Source organism: Dermacentor variabilis, chromosome 2, assembly GCF_050947875.1.
Source record: "Dermacentor variabilis isolate Ectoservices chromosome 2, ASM5094787v1, whole genome shotgun sequence".
Taxonomy (NCBI): domain Eukaryota; kingdom Metazoa; phylum Arthropoda; class Arachnida; order Ixodida; family Ixodidae; genus Dermacentor; species Dermacentor variabilis.
In genome coordinates, this window is record NC_134569.1 from 237,189,596 (window position 1) to 237,209,288 (window position 19,693).

Here is a 19,693-nt window from a genome sequence, read left to right on the forward strand (position 1 = left end):
ACCAGGCATACTTCAGTTTGATTCAGTGCTAGCGCATCACTGTTGACAGTCATTGTGAGATGAGTTCTGCCACAATTTTTTTTTATAAGCTGAGTTTTGGCATGGTTGAGAGGTGTGCTTGGAAGTTCACCGTTATGATTTGCAGCAATGCCCAATCTCAGGCTCTTGCATCGTTAAAACAGGTGTATGACCATACCTCCAAATGAACTGATGTTTTATGCCATAGAATAAAGTGGATGGGAGATTATGGGGAGTTTTAATTATTCCTTTTGCTGCATCAGTTTTATAGCTTGGTGCATGCTGCGAGTATGCATGCTGGAGGAGAGAGAGAAGAAACTTTATTAATGAATGGTCCGGCAGTTTCGTTGTGGTGGCCTCAGGTGGCGGCTCAAAGATGCTGGAGGAGTGAATTCTTTATTTAAAGCAGACCGTACTGCAAGATTACCTTACCAAATCTAGAAAATAGTAGGCTTCTAAATGTTATGGTGCCAGAGAAAAGAAAAATAATGTTTGGTACAATTATAGATCTTGCAAGGTGGCATTTCTTTAACTTGCGGTTTAATGGCATTATAAGTGATCAGTAAAGTGTATTGAATATAGAGTTTTTTTTTACAACAAATGCCTGACAATATTTATTCAAAATGACACTCAAAACAGTACACATAGTACATTTTCCTTAAAATATTAGAGGGCAGATGGAATTTATCAAGCATTCCACCTGCTGCAGTGGTATAGTGCCTGAAAAACCACTAGGGTAACTAGGTTAAATGCTTGCTAACGAACCTATCAAAATTAGTCGGCAGCCTTCCATTACCACAACCTAATAATAGCTCACCGCTTAAATTTGTGACTTAAATGCCTTAACAACTATTTAGCCCTTATTTTATGAACCGCAAGCAACAATGAGCCTAAGGATTCTGTTCATGAACTGACAGGCAAGCACAGCAGGTAGGTTTTCCCATGCAACTGCAACAAGTAGTTTGCATGGAAAGCGCTGACATCATCAGGAGGTTTCTTTCTAAAAACGTCTCGAAATTTAGCAATGCGTGCTCTCAGTAATCAAGCCTTACCTTCAGCTTCCTCCTTGTGTCAGACTCAACTATAGCTGTTGGAGGAAAGCCTCCTCAGAAGAAGTACTAATATATATTGTATTGGGAAAGTGTGTGTACGTTAGGATGCCCAGGATCACGTGATTGAGCAAACTTCACTTCACTTCACTTCACAGAACTTCACTTATTGGAGAGCTTTGAGTGGGGCGCCCTCTGGGGCATCATACTCTGGGATATCCTGGGCAAGCGCTTGTGAGAAGGCATGCGCTTGCAATTCTCGTTGGAGAACATGGAGTACTGCTCTAGCTAGACTCAATATTTGCATCTGAATATGTGAGCTTGGTAACTGCTCCTAAAATGTTGATTTGTTACTCCAAAGTGGTGCTTTAACTGCTTGAAAGGTTTTTCGAAGTGTCTTAGACCAATCACACCACTGAAAGTAAACAAATGCGCAGGGTGTTCTTGTGCAGTTACGTGATTGTCCTGATGCTCTTGTCACGTCTTCCCTGTGAGCAGCAGCTGTGAAGTGGACCGCCTGCGGGGTGAGGTGTCCGAGCTGCAGACCAAGCTGACACGATCGAACGACACGCAGCTGCAGAGCCGAAATGAAGGTATGCAATTGGGAACACTGCATAGTGGTGCTCACCATCACGTTTCCTGAATGTAGTTTCATAGCACACTGGATGAAGCACTGTTTTTCTGTTATGATGCTTCAAAATATTGTGGTTATACAGTGTGCCTGACAGACAGATGATAAGAATAGGATCACTGCTCGTCTGTTGCATTGTCTGTCGTCTGTTTTGCAGTTTAACAGCGGTGAATGAAATCCAACTTGCTGACATTTCGTTTGTACCACTTTGTACCATTTCTTGGTAATTAATGCTGAGATTAAATGCATGGCTAATGGTATGTGCCAAAGCTCTGAATAAGAGGGTGCTTATTATGGGATTGTGGACAGAAGAAAGATTGGTCATCATCTGACAAGAAATGTAATGATTGCACGGTAAGCCAATTGCAATGCAGTTGAAACTCTATTTAACGAAGTGATGACGATGCTCAAATTATTTCGTTAAATTGGGAAGCTTGTAAAATCGAGAAAGGAATTTTTCAGTCCTTCGAAATAAAAAATTATAACATCGTGACATGCGAAAGGTACCGTGGCGTCGTATTTGCTGCTAACCCAGCTATCTGCCGCATAAACCATGAAATAACGAAAGCACCCACCGCTGCCCTTACCGAGGTGGAGTTGAGTCCGCTGTTCTATGCATGGGTGCAGCATGCTGTTCCGTCAAAATAAAGCTAAAGCCATGACTAGGGTACCTAGATGTTTTAACATGTTAGCATTAGAGCGGATGCTCAAAGAAAAACCTGTCTGTCAAAATTGGAAAGAAATCACTTTTTTACTCATTTATTTCATGAAAAAACTTAAATCGAGTTCGGCCAAGTTAGTATGGTTAATTCAGGTTGATGACAACATTGAACCCCATTGGTACCTGCCAGGGAATGGAAATTTCTTTGGTAGATCGGGAACTTCGTAAAATCGGGTTTTGTTAGATTGACTTTTAACCAGCACCACACATCTTTAGGTGTCACTGTGGACATCCGCGTAAAATTTGTTCAGCATATTTGTGCCGTAATAAAGAAAGTCATATACACTAAACCCTTGTTATGACAGATGCGCTTTACTCGAATTATTGCTTTATGAGAAATGTCTCCGAGTTGTGACCAAAATGCATGCATTTTAAACCAGACTTTGTGAAGCACACTGACAAGCTGCTCTGCTTAGAGCAAACTGTCAAAGGGCGCATGCGCACTCACAGCGGCGTGTGGCACCTTTCACAACGAGCAAAGCGTTCCGTGCCGGATGAGCGAGCGACCCTCTCTGTCACCACCTACGCCATCGCGCCGGCTGTGCACCCTTTCCCTTCGTGCTGCAGCCGCGTGCTATCCGTAGCAAGCGGGTATGCAGTCGCCGGCGGCGCTTTGACACCTTTCGTGCCTAAGACCCGTGAATAAAGGGTGGCGACATCCCTCCTCATTCCCTCACCACTCACCATCTCAGTTTCTTGTTTGATCATGGCGATTGCGGGGCAGGGGACTGTGCCCTGCGATCAAGAGCCTCTGCCAGTGCGAGTCAACACAAAAAATAGAAAATAAAGGAAACAAAAAGTGCAGCCGGCAGTGCATGGTCGCTCTTGCACTTGTTTCTGCGGAAAGGACGTGAGCGCAACTGCGCTACTCGGCTCCACCAACAGGCAGATGCGGATAAACCCCAGACCTTGTCACCTGCCTTCGCTCGTCTGCTTGTGTGGCAGGATAAAAGAGTGTCGCTGCCTTTAGCTTTATTTGGGGGGCCTATTCACAACGAGCGGGCGATCCTCTTCATTGGCGCATCCTTTTCCTCCATGCTGCGCCCGCATGTAGTCAGTGGCAGCGCTGCGGAAGCATCATGCAATGTAGCAGACAAATGTCACTTGGCGCCGCCTTCTGTGTCTGTGCCCAGTGTGCCCAAAGTCACCTGAACCAATTGGCTCCCTCCCACAACTTGTGCAAAAGGGCCAATCGCGACCGAGAAATTCGATCCCAATCTGGCCGGATCGCGATTGAAGATGCGCCACATGACGGCGGTGGTACACTTCTGCATAGTGTGCGATTGCAGCTCTACTTTTTTCGCATTTACGGAGTAGTTTTTATTGAATTACTGCACATATTGAATTTTTTTGCCATCCCATTCACTTCGTTATAACAATGTCTTACTGTACGTAGCCCATGCATATTGGCAAGGTGGGTGCATGTTTCTGGTACCGATATTCTTGCTAACCTGTACTACTGTGTCTTTACTACTAGTTCGGCTTTTGCAAAGATTGGATATTGACACGTGTACTTATATTTATCGGGCGACCACGTTTCGCCGTCTAACAAATCTTATCGCACAGCGCGGGACGCGCTTGCATGTATCCGAAGTTTCTGGAAAGTTATCGATGCTTCTATCCGCCGTCTGTTGTCGCGGAACCTTGTGTTATCTGATTTATTCGCCTGACGCGAATGGTGTAGAACTTTGTGGAAGGCACGCGGGTCCTAACGATTAGTCTGGAACATTCGACGATTCTGTATAAAAGCCGACGCGCTTGACCCGCTGATCAGATTTTCGACGATCGCCGACTGTGTTCGCCGCTTTCGTTGTGCTATCAGTGTAGCCTGTTTTGTGGGCACAGGTTCGCCCAATAAAAAATCTAGTTTTGCCTTTCACAGTATTGCCACTGTGTTCTTAACGTCACCACCACGTGACATCTGGTGGAGGTGCTTTTCGTTCATGTACCGGACGCCCCCGACAAGCCGTGATCCAAGCCCGGACCGCAAAGAGAACACCAACGTAGTCCCGGAGCATCGAGCAAGCCGCCGTCTTCAACAGCTGCCCCCGGAGCACGGACTTCTACCTGAGAAGACCAAGAAGATTGTGGACAAGGCAACCCCAATGGCAGCCCCAGCGTCCCCCATCGTGCTGCAGCAGCCCAGGGAACCTCCGACGTTCCGCGGATCAACATTTGAGGACCCGGAAACCTGGCTCGAGACGTATGAGAGGGTCGCTAGGTTTAACAGCTGGGACAGTGACGACAAGCTGCGGCATGTCTATTTCGCACTGGAAGACGCCGCCAGGACCTGGTTCGAGAATCGAGAAGCCACCTTAACGACGTGGGACCTGTTCCGAAGCGGCTTCTTGCAAACGTTTACAAGCGTCGTGCGAAAAGAGCGAGCCCAAGCACTACTAGAAACCAGAGTGCAGCTGCCAAACGAGACGATCGCGATCTTCACGGAAGAGATGGCCCGTCTTTTCCGGCACGCCGACCCGGAAATGTCAGAAGAGAAAAAAGTCCGCTTCCTGATGCGGGGCGTCAAGCAAGAACTTTTCGCAGGACTTATTCGTAACCCGCCGAAGACCGTAGCTGAGTTTTCGGCAGAGGCATCGACGATCGAGAAAACTCTGGAGATGCGCACCCGGCAATATAACCGCCAGGGGCTCACGCCGCAGTACGCCATCCAAGGACTGGATTCCGGCGACCTTCAGGAGACCATCAGGGCCATTGTGCGCGAAGAACTGCGCAAGGTCCTGCCTTCGTCGCAGCCCCAAGTGGCTTCGATCGCCGACATCGTCAAAGAAGAGGTGCACCGATCGCTTGGAGTTCCCGAGCTGCAACCACAATTACCGCAGCCCCAGCCAGAAGCGATGACATACGCCTCCGTCGCACGCCGTCAAGGTCCCCCTCCGCGATCACGCCAGGGCCCTGCAACGACGCAATTCCGTCGTCCGCCGCCGCCGCCGCCAGCACGCCCACCCGTCGCCCAGCGTACCTACGCGAGGAAGACGGACATTTGGCGAGCCCCCGACCACCGCCCGCTCTGCTATCACTGCGGAGAAGCTGGCCATGTGTACCGCCGATGCCCATACCGCGACCTGGGATTGCGAGGGTTCGCCGTCGACGCACCGCGCCCTCGGGAAGGTCAACGCCCTCGTGACATCGCCGACTACCTTGCCGCTACTCAGTGGAGCCCTCGACGACCGTCCCGTTCGCCGTCACCAGGCCGCTACCTGTCGCCACAGCGCCGACCATACACTGGCCCAGCCCGGGGTCGGTCCGTCAGCCCATATCCGGAAAACTAAAAGCAGCAACCGATGGAGGTGCGGTTGCTGTTCGTCGAACTGACGAAGATCCTCCGCCGCCGACGAAGACGCCGAAAAGACTACCTCGACGACATAACAACGACGTCACACCGCCGTCCCGACGAAGTCTGGCAGGAAAGAACACGCCGACGAAAGACCACTTGACGACGCCACGTACCAACCACAGGTCAACTCGACGCAGCCGTGATCCGACGCTGAGGCCTAACTGTAATGCAAGACAAAGAACCACCGACCTCGACGTGCTTCTCGACGGCCACGCACTTACCGCCTTAGTAGACACAGGAGCCGATTACTCCGTCATGAGTGGACCCATCGCAGCCCAATTGAAGAAAGTTAAGACTGCATGGGAAGGCCCGTTAATTCGGACCGCTGGAGGACACCTCATCACGCCGAGTGGAATCTGCACGGCAAGAATTACCATTCATGACCGGACTTACCCTGCCACCTTCGTTATCCTGCAACAGTGTTCACGAGACGTCATTCTCGGCATGGACTTCCTGAACCAACACGGCGCAATCATCGACCTGAAGTCGAAGTCAATAACGCTGTCGGAAGATCAAGCGATACCGCCGGAGAGCCCTCGTAGTCACCACGCCTTGAGTGTGCTCGAAGATCAAGTGAGCATCCCGCCTCGCTCCAGCATTGTTATTTCGGTCGGCACCGAAACACCCACTGACGTAGAAGGCGTCATCGAAGGCGACCAACGTTTGCTGCTCGACCGTGAAATTTGCGTCGCAAGAGGGATCGCTCGCCTGCACGGAGGAAACACGAAAGTGTTGCTGACAAACTTCAGCCAGGAGTTCAAGCACATCAACAAGGGCACGGCGATCGCATACATCGAGGAAATTCAGGAAACCAGCGATGCCTTTGTCATCTCGGATTCTGTTGCATCTACCCCGACGACCGTGGTTCCCGAGCCAGACTTCGACATAAATCCAAGTCTCCCCGTGATTAAGCAGCAACAGCTCAGAAGTCTGCTTCGACGATACAAAGACTGCTTTTCGACGTCATCGAGGATTCGACAAACACCAGTCGCAAAGCATCGCATAATAACCGAAGAGTGCGCTCGACCACTACGCCAGAGCCCTTACCGAGTTTCGACGCGAGAACGCGAAGCTATACGACAACAAGTCGACGAAATGCTGCGCGACGACATCATCCAGCCGTCGAAAAGCCCGTGGGCGTCTCCAGTTGTTTTAGTGAAGAAAAAGGACGGAACCCTACGTTTCTGCGTCGATTATCGTCGACTGAACAAAATCACGAAGAAAGACGTATACCCCCTCCCACGGATAGACGACGCATTGGATCGGCTCTGCAATGCTAAATACTTCTCATCGATGGACCTCAAGTCTGGCTACTGGCAAATAGAGGTCGACGAAAGGGATCGCGAAAAGACCGCCTTCATCACGCCAGACGGCCTCTATGAATTCAAGGTCATGCCATTCGGACTGTGCTCGGCGCCTGCAACGTTTCAGCGCGTCATGGACACGGTGTTAGCCGGACTAAAGTGGCAGACGTGCCTTGTTTACCTGGATGACGTCGTTGTCTTCGCCGGAAATTTCGACGATCACCTTAAGCGGCTCGCGACGGTATTAGAGGCCATCAAGTCATCAGGGCTCACTCTGAAGCCGGAAAAGTGTCGCTTCGCTTACGATGAGCTTCTATTCCTAGGCCACGTCATCAGCAAATCTGGAGTACGCCCTGACCCGCAGAAGACAGCTGCCATCGCAAAGTTCCCGCAGCCAATCGACAAGAAGGCAGTGCGCAGATTCCTTGGCATGTGTGCCTACTATAGGCGCTTTGTCAAGGACTTTTCACGTGTCGCTGAGCCACTGACACAGCTAACTAAATGTGACGTCGAGTTCAAGTGGGAAACGCCGCAGGCCGACGCATTTCAAGAACTCAAACGACGCATGCAGTCGCCGCCCGTACTTGCGCACTTCGACGAGCACGCCGATACCGAAATCCACACTGACGCCAGTAGCCTAGGCCTCGGTGCCGTGCTAGTCCAGAGAAAAGATGGTCATGAACACGTGATAGCTTACGCTAGCCGGTCGTTGTCAAAAGCGGAAGGCAATTATTCTACGACTGAAAAGGAATGCCTCGCCATCATTTGGGCTACAGCAAAATTCCGCCCTTACCTCTATGGCAGGCCATTCAAAGTCGTCAGCGACCATCACGCGTTGTGTTGGTTAGCTAACTTAAAGGACCCTTCAGGACGGCTGGCCCGGTGGAGCCTCAGACTACAAGAATATGACGTCACGGTAATATACAAGTCCGGAAGAAAACACTCCGACGCCGACTGCTTATCACGTGCCCCCATCGATCCCCCGCCGCAAGACGACGAGGACGACGCCTTCCTTGGAATAATAAGCGCGGAAGACTTCACTAAACAGCAGCGAGCAGACCCGGAGTTGAAAGGCCTCGTCGAATACTTGGAAGGGAACACCGACGTTGTCCCTAGGGCATTTAAGCGCGGGTTGTCTTCGTTCACGCTACAAAACAACCTGCTCGTGAAGAAGCACTTCTCACCAGTCCGCGCCAGCTACCTTCTTGTTGTACCGTCAGCGCTACGTCCAGAAGTACTGCACGCCCTACACGACGACCCAACCGCTGGGCACCTCGGATTCTCCCGGACGCTGTCGAGGATACAGGAAAGGTATTACTGGCCGCGTCTGACCGCCGACGTCGCCCGTTACGTCAAGACATGCCGAGACTGTCAGCGGCGCAAGACACCACCGACAAGGCCAGCAGGGTTACTACAGCCGATCGAACCTCCTCGTCGACCATTCCAGCAGATTGGGATGGATTTGTTGGGGCCGTTTCCGATGTCAACATCCGGGAATAAGTGGATCGTCGTGGCGACGGACTATCTCACCCGCTTTGCTGAAACTAAAGCTCTACCGAAAGGCAGCGCAGCCGAAGTGGCGAAATTTTTCGTCGAGAACATCCTGCTGCGACATGGTGCCCCAGAAATCCTCATCACCGACAGAGGAACGGCTTTTACAGCAGAGCTCACCCAAGCCATTCTGCAGTACAGCCAGACAAGTCACAGGAGGACAACTGCCTACCATCCGCAGACGAATGGTCTCACGGAGCGCCTGAACAAGACCCTCGCCGACATGCTAGCAATGTACGTCGACGTCGAACACAAGACCTGGGATGCCGTCCTGCCGTACGTAACATTCGCTTACAACACGGCGGTGCAAGAAACAACACAGATCACGCCGTTTAAGCTGGTTTACGGCAGGAATCCGACGACGACGCTCGACGCCATGCTGCCGCACGTCACTGACGAGGAAAATCTTGACGTCGCTAACTATCTCCAGCGCGCCGAAGAAGCCCGACAGCTCGCCCGCCTGCGGATCAAGAACAAGCAGAGGACCGACAGCCGACACTACAACCTCCGACGACGCTTTGTCGAGTACCAGCCCGGTGACCGCGTTTGGGTTTGGACCCCTATACGCCGACGAGGACTGAGCGAGAAGCTCTTGCGTCGCTATTTCGGACCGTACAAGATCATCCGACGTATTGGCGCACTGGACTATGAGGTCGTGCCAGACGGCATTTCGCTGTCACAGCGACGCCGCTCACGACCTGAAGTTGTCCACGTTGTGCGACTCAAGCCGTACCACCAGCGTTGACGAACTTTGGGACTTCGCGTAACTGACCTTTGGACTTGCTTTATTTTCGTTGTTTTGTTAATTATGTTAATTAAGTGTCCTTTTGTGTTTCGCTCTTATATTTGTAGCATCGGGACGATGCTTTTTAAGAGGGGGGTATTGACACGTGTACTTATATTTATCGGGCGACCACGTTTCGCCGTCTAACAAATCTTATCGCACAGCGCGGGACGCGCTTGCATGTATCCGAAGTTTCTGGAAAGTTATCGATGCTTCTATCCGCCGTCTGTTGTCGCGGAACCTTGTGTTATCTGATTTATTCGCCTGACGCGAATGGTGTAGAACTTTGTGGAAGGCACGCGGGTCCTAACGATTAGTCTGGAACATTCGACGATTCTGTATAAAAGCCGACGCGCTTGACCCGCTGATCAGATTTTCGACGATCGCCGACTGTGTTCGCCGCTTTCGTTGTGCTATCAGTGTAGCCTGTTTTGTGGGCACAGGTTCGCCCAATAAAAAATCTAGTTTTGCCTTTCACAGTATTGCCACTGTGTTCTTAACGTCACCACCACGTGACAATATTTTCAAATATCCGTTAGAATATTATGCTGTTTGATATTTGCTTCAGCTCGAACTTCTGTATAAGAAATTTTTGAAGTATTTTAAATGAATGAATATACATATTTTTTCTGTGCATAAGCCGCACTTCTAATTACAACACCCCAGAAAGAAAGAAAAACAAGTCTGTACATATAGCTCGCAATAATAACTGCATGCAACACCTGAATCTTTGTAAAAGCAATTTGCATTTGCAAATGGATGAAGCGTCCATGTCATATCTCTGATTAGCTGCTTCGTTCCATACTTTTTGGTGATGCTGCTGGCGTAGAACTTTGCCTTAAAGGTACACGATGCCATGAAACCACCTTTCGTGGCAAAATTTGCACTGCTGGCAAATGGCACTTGAAGTCTAAATTCACAGGTAAGCCAAAGCTGAGTTTTACTGTTAAATTTTAAATATTTTTTTCGTCTGTATGTTTGCCAAACAAGAAGGTGGGGTTATGGAGAGCCTTCAGCTGAATTTTCACGACACAGCATAAACTGCTGGTGTCGTGCACGCAAAGTTGCACTTCACAACATCACGATGCCACTTCATGAGCGAACACGAAATGCTCCCACAGCCTCCATCACCACAAAACTTTAAGTAGAGCAAAGTGCAACAGTGAGCAAGAGCCTGTCGACATATTTTCTGTGCAGCTGGAGTTGTAAGAAATGTTGAAAATGTCTGAATAATGCTACTTTGAAATTAAACTAACTCCAGAAATGAACCCATTTCTTTTTTAACAAGTAAGGAACCAACTTTGTTAGAATTGTCAACATCTGGCTCTTATGGCCAGGTTTTATGCAAATCTCACAACTGTTTCAGCTATTTGCTTCGAAACTATTCAACACTAATTACTATTTGCTTCGACTTTGAACCAAAAAATAGATAATCGCAAAAATCTACCTCAGTAAGTGCTCGTCAATTCGAATTCCGCGGGGGTGGTATGAAAATTTGAATTATACAAAATTCGAACCAATGAGCATTAAAAAAAAAAAAAATCGCTCGGTTAAGGCATGTATATAGTCCTATGTGGTGTGACACACGAGCATGCGCACTATGTCACGTTGGCGTGAACAACAACGTCTGTACTTCGAAGCACTGGCGCAGCCAATGTAACCGGGCGCGGCCAATGCGGTCTGACGCGCTCGATGTCGAGATGGCTCTTGCTCCATCTGCACATTAGTCGCGCCGACTGGCCCAGAAAAAAAAAAAGAGAAAAATTACGCAGTTTCACCCGAAAAGTGAAACATTGATTGTGATAGCAAAATAGTAGATATCTATATGAAGTAAGGATAGTAGATTTATCGGCCGTGTAAACTTGTAAACACCCATTTACTGACTAAATTAACAAATACGCTGTCACATGCGCACAGGTAAACTGGACACATCTCGCTCGATGACTGTGGAAACTCGATGAAAAACGCTGGAGTGAGAAAACGCCGCAGTAGCAGTGAGTGAATTGACCTTCGTACAGCTCTTGCTTCAACGTGAACGAAACATAGAAAGCACATCGCATCCGAAGCTATCGGCACTACGTGCACTCTGCAAACATCGCAGATAGCTTTGAAGATGACGTCCACGTGGGCATGCAGTTTGGCCACGTTGCAGATTGCTTTCAAGATACGGCGCCCGCATGGTCGCGCCGTACACGGCAACCGCCGGAGAAGAAGGTCCCCCCCTTGTCCCCCCCTACCTCGCCTCACCCCCGTGCCTCATGCGCGACAGGCGAGGGCGCACTTCGCCTCACCTTCCTCGTTCATGCATGCGAGATTGAGCCGCATTCACTGGCTCACCCTCGCATGCTTTCACTCGTACACAAAGAACACGGCGCGTGGTGATGGTGTTATTGCCCTTGGACTTTATATGGAACCTCATGGTGGCACGAATGGCAGAAAGGCAGTTGGAGTGTCAGTATGATCACCATTGCGATAAATAAATAAATAAATAAATAAATAAATAAATAAATAAATAAAAACATGCAGCGCCGAGTCTGTATACTGCGCTTTTATGTTGAAGGTCTTGAGAGAGGGAGAGAACCGACCTGCAACGGCTGCATATGGAAAGAGCAAATCTGCGCGGCGACGATTGTCGCCAACATGCTTTCGTGCACTAGCACTCTCCCCATCCACAATGGCGCGGAGTTCAAATTATCGGTGGTGGTGTTATGGATTTCAGTGTGAATTAGCGGGATGTGTTACATATTGCTGTCAATACATTTTTAGATGGACTGCGGCGGCTACTTCGAATTACCCGAAATTTCGAATTGACGAGTTGTGAATTAACAAGCTTTTACTGTATTAGTTATGCTAGTGGGGCGCTGCTATTACATACAAAACTCACTTGATGCTGATATTCGCACTTTAGCAAAGTTCTAATACAAAATATAATGCAATGTATCACAAACCAGCTGTTTCCCACTGTAAATGTACTACAGTTATGAACGTATCAAGTGCAGCACACTACCTTGAATGCGCATTCACGTTCAGTATGACCTACGAACATTGTGCCCATGGCCAAAGGGGTTTCAAGACTGCACTGCGGCACCGACATATGAAAAGTTCAACTAAACACTGTTCCAATTTTGTATACATATCAAACCAATTTTTCATTTGTCGCCGCCTCTGTGCAGTCTTGGAGTCCATTCCGCCTAGGGCACTGAGTTGCAGCTCACATTAAATGCAACTGTAGCTCATTACCATTAGCACTGTATCTCTCTCTTCTTGTGCAGTTCAGTCTTCACTGTGCAGTCGATTCCTTCTACCCAATGTACAGACTTGCTCTTGCTGTTGGAGACTGGAATTTTTCAGCATTAAAACTTGGAATTACTTAATAAGGACATAGAATCTGCGTGCCACCTCACTATTCTTTGAAACAGTGCAGGGTCTCACGCGTGCTCTTGAGACAAAGGAACCACAACACAGTAGTACAAACAATTGAAAGGGCATTTATTGCACCTTTCATACACTAGTGCCTGCTAGCCGAATTACCACCGATAAAACATTCCGATGGGCGCATGAGAAATCGAAGTCCAACTCACCGCCACTGGATAGCGAGCAAATATGTTCACTCCTATGCTGGACACCAACACATAATCGTTCGTGTGTACGGTCATGCAAACAGTGGCGCGTTCGAACAATCGTGTTCGTCCATTTTGGTATACTGCTCCTAAAGGGTCCCGTGAATGGTGGGTGAGCACGTGAAATGTCCGCGTCGCTCGGCAATCCCAAGGCAGAGCGAGGAGCAGCCTACCTCCTTATGGACCCGAGTAACCCTGCCGTTAGATGGCGTTAGCTGGGCATCACTCGTGCCATCTCTCGTACTAGTTTGCAAGCACGCCGGCCGCCTCCGGCACTTAGCTACGCGGAGAAGCTAGATTACAGGAGACGCAAGAGCCATGCGGGGCAAATATCAGGTGATGCGTAACGGTCAAGTGTCCCCACAACTGTTATACTCTTGAACCTGAATATATTGAACCTCTCTGCATAGGATTATCCCTTTTATCAAACAATTTCTAACACTGTAAACTTACAAAGAGAAAATATAGAAAAAGATATGGTTACATAGACAGAAATAGCAGCCACGATCAATATACCAAACTTCAAACAATGGGAAACTGCATAGAAGTTGGATTTACTACATGGCAGCCAAGTTAGCTGCCAATACCCCCTCAAAAGAAGTGATTTATCCTGGCTGTGCCTGCGTGGCTCTACTGCGCAACCATGCCACAGGCGGGCACCCCCTACCAAAAATGATCTTGGCCTGCCCTGCAGTGCTCACTCAAACAGCTAATCCTGCTTGTTTGAGGCTCGTGGAGATTTGTGCCATCATTTTGTTGTGTTGTTTTCCCAGATGTTGCCTTTGTTTTTGTGGGATGGCTAGCGTGAAGCGGCAGAATCTGCCATTTACCGTGAAGTTGGAAACTGTCAAGTTGAGGGAGGAGAGAAACGAAATAATACTTCGCCGTAGCATCTAGGCTGACATTAACAAGTAAATAACCCATAGCTGCTCCCGTCGTGCCAGTTTTAGCGGTGCTGATGACGGCAATAAAAAGTGTTCTGACGAGTCTGGCAAAGTCGTCGCCGGTTTCACGAAGCTTGAAGCGCATTTTCAGCATTTCCTGAAGCCATTGACAGGTCAGTGGTCAGCAAGTTTGTGTCCACGGACGAAGGTGCTGCCACTTCTGGAAGGTTTCAGAAGGAGGACTTCATCGCTGACTTTGTGAATCGGGATGCGAGTGAAGGGAACAGTGAGGGCAGTTTGGATTCTGCACCCACGTGTGCCAACGGGGTGTGTGTGCGAGCCCAAGTACCGGCACTTCTGTACAAACGTGGAAGGCTGCGGCCTCAGCAGCTCTGAGTCCTTGGACAACATGGAAAAATGTGTGCTCTTCCAGGCAATGGAGATATTTAAGCAGAAGAAAATTTGCGGCTCTTTTGTGCCACAGTAAACTGAAAGTAATCCATTTTGTCAATAAAGTGCTGTAACAAATAGTATGTGCTTTTATGTTGTCCAGTTCTTTAGAATGTTTATACTGAATAATGCCCTACATTGTACTGGTAGGTGTCTTTTTGTGAGTTCAAATATAACCAGTTCTGACTGTAAACATTTATTGATTAATTGGTATTGTTTAAGTGCCACAGCCCATTGCTGTTTCGTGGCTTTTTTTTTTCTTTTTTTTTCAAGTAGTGCTGTGCTGTTTGATGTGGCCACTCAGTTTTGTGGAATATTTTGTTCGAACCCTCTGACAATATTGTTCGGCCTGGAGAGCTTAATGTTTATGGATATTAGCACAACTAGTATCAATAGACTGCACACTTGGTATGGTGTTTGAGAGGGGACGGGAACGAGAGGCTTATTATTGCTCTGTGATGGACAAGCATGGTCACATGGCTGTGCAGGCCATGTGACCACACTTGTTTGTGTGTTTGTGCTTGCTTTGCTGCTTTGCTGTCGTAATATGTACGATTTCCTGCATCTGTTCCTCTTGCTTCTCGTCCCATTGCAAGCTCGTGACAGCTGCTTTTGAAGCTGCCAACTGAAGAGCCTGTAGCGGGTGGTGATCTATTCGCTGGTTGTGTGTCTGGAGTTGTGTCGCACCCTTTAAGTTCACAGCTGGGGAGCCTTGAGCTGTGGAGCACCACTAGTGGCACAAGAACCCTACCACTCGGTTGAACCACAACACTTCTGGTTGCGTCTGCACTATCCCTGTAATTTGAGAAAGCTGTGCTTCTTGGATGAGGCTGGTAACCTAAGAGTCGAGGGTAGTCTTTGCTTCTTTGCTTGCGCCTTAGTTCGTTGTATTAGTTCATACTGTTTTCAAAGTGGACTCATAGTAATGCTAGACGAGTGTTAGTGTGGGATAGTTGGTGAAACATGTTCTTATTATGTATTAAAATACTGTAAAGGACACGGGACAGCTTAAAGGCAGGGCACAACGAGCACTTGTTTGCAGTGGAATGATCCTGTGAAACACCTCCTTCTTTCCCCCAAAAATTGAGACATGTGTGTTTTGGGTTTGTTTGAGCATGCACAATCTGGATCGGTGCTTTGAAGTAGTCTTCACAGGATCCTGCAATTGCAGGTTGGCACTCATGGTGTCCTGTCTTTCTGCTGTCCTGTGTCTTTTTCACTATTTTAATGCTCAGCTGTAACAAACTGCAACACTGTTGATTTTGCAAATATGTTCCTTGTCAGACCTAGATGGCAAACTCGTGTTCTCTGTGTGCAGAGAGCAGCCTGCGGGTGCAGCTAGACCAGCAACGCACGTCCGCACAGCGTGAGCTGGAGGCCTTGCGTGCTGCACTGCGTCGCACGCAGGAGCTCAACGACCGACTGGAGGCCGAAAGGGACGCCCAGCAGGTCGGGGCGCCCTTGCTCACTCTATAAAAATTGATGGTAGTGCTGTTACTCACGCCATAGGTAGCGTCCGCACATGATGTCGCTAACGTTGACAATAGCTTTGTCATTATGCGTGATGTCCCATTTTTGCATCCCGTTGCATTGCTGCTCAAATGCCAACGGGTGTTTTTGGGTTGGCTAGTTTCGGCTGCTGTTTTGATGCTGAAAATGTTATGTGGTGAAACTCGCTCTGTGCTCCCCAAACAAGACAGATGTGTCACACTAAAATAGACTTGAAGTGCTCAACAGAGGGTAGGCAGCAAAGGGAATCCCGAGTCTGGAACTTTTTCACTTGACACTACCTACACCTTATCAGCCATGGAGCAATGTGGACTGCTAGGCATGCAATCTATTTGAGACTACAGAACACGTCTTGCACATCTGCCTGTGATTAGGCTGTGGAAAAAATCACTGACAGAACATTTGTCCAAGTTCATCAGCGGACCTTTCTCTGAAGAGGTTTTATTGGGACCCTAGCTGGTCCTTATTTTGGCATGATTTTCTGAATGCTTTTAAAAAATTTTGCGAAAGAGGAGTCTGGATTTGAAACTTTGAAAAGTATTTGCTGTTCAAGTTCATTGACTGCCATTTTCATCCCTGTCATCAACACTTCTCTCGCATTCTCTCTTTTTGTTCCAATTTCCCTTCCCAATGCTGGGTAGTTGGTTAGAGTATTGATTCAGGCCAACTACCCATCTTTTCTACCAAAAGAAATGTCTGCATTTCTCTCTCTCAAACTAGATCCAACATTTCAACAAGGAGGCTTGTCTTTGTCAGTGCATCCTTAGTAGCTTTCGTATACTTCACTTTCCAGTGCCACAAATGGTGGAGGAGAATAAGCTGGTGTGTAGTGTAGTCTGCAGTAGGAGATACCAGCAGTCATAGCGGCATTGCATAATCAAGGAGTACAGACTGCTTACGTAAACACCTTGGAAAATATCTACAGAGATTCCACAGCCACCTTAATTCTACACAAGGAAAGTTGGAAGATACCTATAAAAAAAGGGGTCAGACAAACAGACACAATCTCTCCGATGCTTTTTACTGCGTGCTTGGTGAAGTATTCAAACTATTAAACTGGGAAGGTTTAGGAGTAAGGATCGACGGCGAATACCTCAGCAACCTTCGGCTTGCCGATGATATTGTTTTATTCAGCAACACTGCAGAGGAGTTACAACAAATGATTGAGGACCTTAACAGAGAGATTGTGAGAGTGGGGTTGAATATTAATATGCAGAAGACATAGATAATGATGAATAGCCGGGCGAAGGAACAAGAATTCAGGATCGCCAGTCAGCCTCTAGGGTCTGGGAAGGAGTATGTTTACCTAGGTCAACTAGTCACAGGGAACCCTGACCATGAGAAGGACATTCACAGAAGAATAAAAATGGGTTGGATTGCATGCGGCAAACATTGTTAGCTCCTGATTGGAAGCTTCCCATTATCATTGAAAAGGAAGGTGTACAATCGGTGCATTCTACCCGTGCTAACATATGGGGCAGAGACTTGGAGACTGACAAAGAAGCTTGAGAACAAGTTAAGGACTGCGCAGAGTGATGGAACGAAGAATGCTAGGCATAACTGTGACTGTGCTTGGATCAGAGAGCAAATGGGTATAGACGATATTCTAATAGACACTAAGAGGAAAAAATGGTGCTGGGAAGGTTATGTAATGCACAAGTTAGATAACCGTTGGGCCATTAGGGTTACAGAATGGGTACCAAGAGAAGGTAAGCGCAGTAGAAGACGGCAGAAGACTAGGTGGTGCGATGAAATTAGGAAATTTGTGGGTGCTAGTACGAATCGGTTGGCGCAGGACAGGGGGTAATTGAAGATCGCAGTGAGAGGCCTTCGTTCTGCAGTGGACATGAAATAGGCTGATAATGATGATGATGATGAGTTGTACGATTTAACTCGAAATATATTCAGACAGCGGTTGCTTAGTCGTCATTGACAGCAAATGTGGATGTTGTAGGTTTCTGCTGGTTATTTTAAGAAGGGAAGACAAAAATGGAAAAGAATTAGTATTCACATGTAAAAAGGCATTGTCAGTCTAGGGCATTGTTTATTCAGAAAACAGGAGTTGATAAGAGATAAGTTTTGGACATTTTAGAAGCAAGAAATAAAGAGAGAGGAAAGAAATGAAGTTGTACCAAAAGGTGCATAATGAATAGCGCAAAGTGGTAATGGGAATTAAAAGCAATGAACATAATACTGCATATCTTGCCGAAACTTGAGAGAAATCAGAAAGATATTGATTGAACTTAAAGATAACTAAATGAATAAAGAAAATGACATGCAAATTTTACTGTGGATGATAATAAATTAAAAGGAAGGAAAAAAAAAAAACACACAGCTCCAGGCTGTTCAGGCACTGTAGCTCTGGCTTTTGCAGTACTGTCAACCACAATTTTACGGAACACAAAATCTGAGGAAAAGCTGGATATCTACATAGCCTCACAACACAGCCTAGTATTCGCACTTACAGCCTCTGCCACTATATGCGAACAACATTGTGATGTTTGGTTTTACTGACTGCTGTTACAGGCTGCTCGGAAATTGAATGTTTTCTGAGATCCCGTAGTTCGTCAGCTCTTGTGATTGATCGTACATTACGATTTGTAAACAATAAATTCTTCTCTGCTCTGGCAGCTGGCAGAGATGATTGCATTCGACAGGTGCACTAATTTCGCAATCCTCTTGCATTGCATGTTGCACAGGCATCTGTGATTTCAGAGTTTATACAAAAGTTGTCCATTGAATATTTTTTTTGTAGGGTGTTGCGAAGTTGCTGAGTGCTACAATTGTACGCTCTCCTTCCTACTACAGTCGACTCCCGTTAATACGAAGTTCACGGGGACCACAAAAAACTTCGAATTAAACGAACTTCCAATTAGGCGCAAAACACAAAAAACAGCACTTTATTTGTGGCGAAATCGAGTATTTTCTCTAAGAAAAATAGTCGGTCATCTTGCTTTGCTTCTTCTTGCCGAATCGCGCTGCTGAAAGCAAGTTCTGCAGGCTGTAGATGTGGCGGAACGCTTCTTCTGCGTTACCTTCAGCGGCAAAGAAGCGCTCCGCAAGAGCAAGGCCCGCAGCTACATCGGCAGCCTTAGGTTGCGGCTCGCCTTCAACGTCATCGTCGCTTTCCTGGGTCGCTTCCTGGGGCCGAATAATCTCTACAATTTCGCTATCCATCAGCGCACCGCACGTTTCGACCGCCTTGTCTACGGCGACGCAATCTTCAAAATTGACGTCCCCGAGAGCATCACCAAAATCAGTGCCGTCAAGCTCGCTTGTTGACGCTTCCTCCGCTGAAATTTCAGAGGCATCCACCAAAGAAGCTGCCACAAAACCGCAAGCCCTGAAGCAGTTTGCGATTGTTTCTTGCTTCACACGATCCCATGCTCGCGCCAACATGTGGATGGCACTAAGCAGGCTCACCTCGTACTTTGTGGAGCTATCCATACACAAAATCATGCGCTCGAGGAGGTGCCGCCTGTACAGGACTTTAACATTCTTGATAATGTCTTGGTCCATTGGCTGCAAAACAGCCTTTGTGTTTGCAGGCAAAAATGCGAGGCGTATTGCACTCAATTCTGGCACATTCACGTGAGCACTGCAGTGATCGACAAGGAACAACACCTTGCGGTTCGAAACAGCAAAACTTGCGGTCCAATTTGCTTATCCAGCTCTTGAAGATTTTGGCCGTCATCCCTGCTTTTTTGTTCGCCTCATAGTCCACAGGCAGCGTCTTCACGCCTTTAAAACATCTCGGCTTCGCGGCTTTCCCGATCACAAGTAACCGACATCGTTCAGTGCCAGTCATGTTTGCCGC

At 47.8% G+C, this 19,693-nt stretch overlaps 1 protein-coding gene across 1 annotated transcript in view; it reads left to right on the forward strand.

Annotated features, from left to right (window-relative positions):
* The window catches only part of LOC142570726 (uncharacterized), a 175,172-nt gene that overhangs the window by 139,072 nt on the left and 16,407 nt on the right, over nucleotides 1–19,693 (forward strand). The window contains exons 9-10 of the mRNA XM_075679071.1: nucleotides 1,566–1,660; nucleotides 15,686–15,816. Of these exons, the coding sequence (XP_075535186.1) occupies nucleotides 1,566–1,660; nucleotides 15,686–15,816 (226 nt within the window). The remainder of the gene's footprint in view (nucleotides 1–1,565; nucleotides 1,661–15,685; nucleotides 15,817–19,693) is intronic.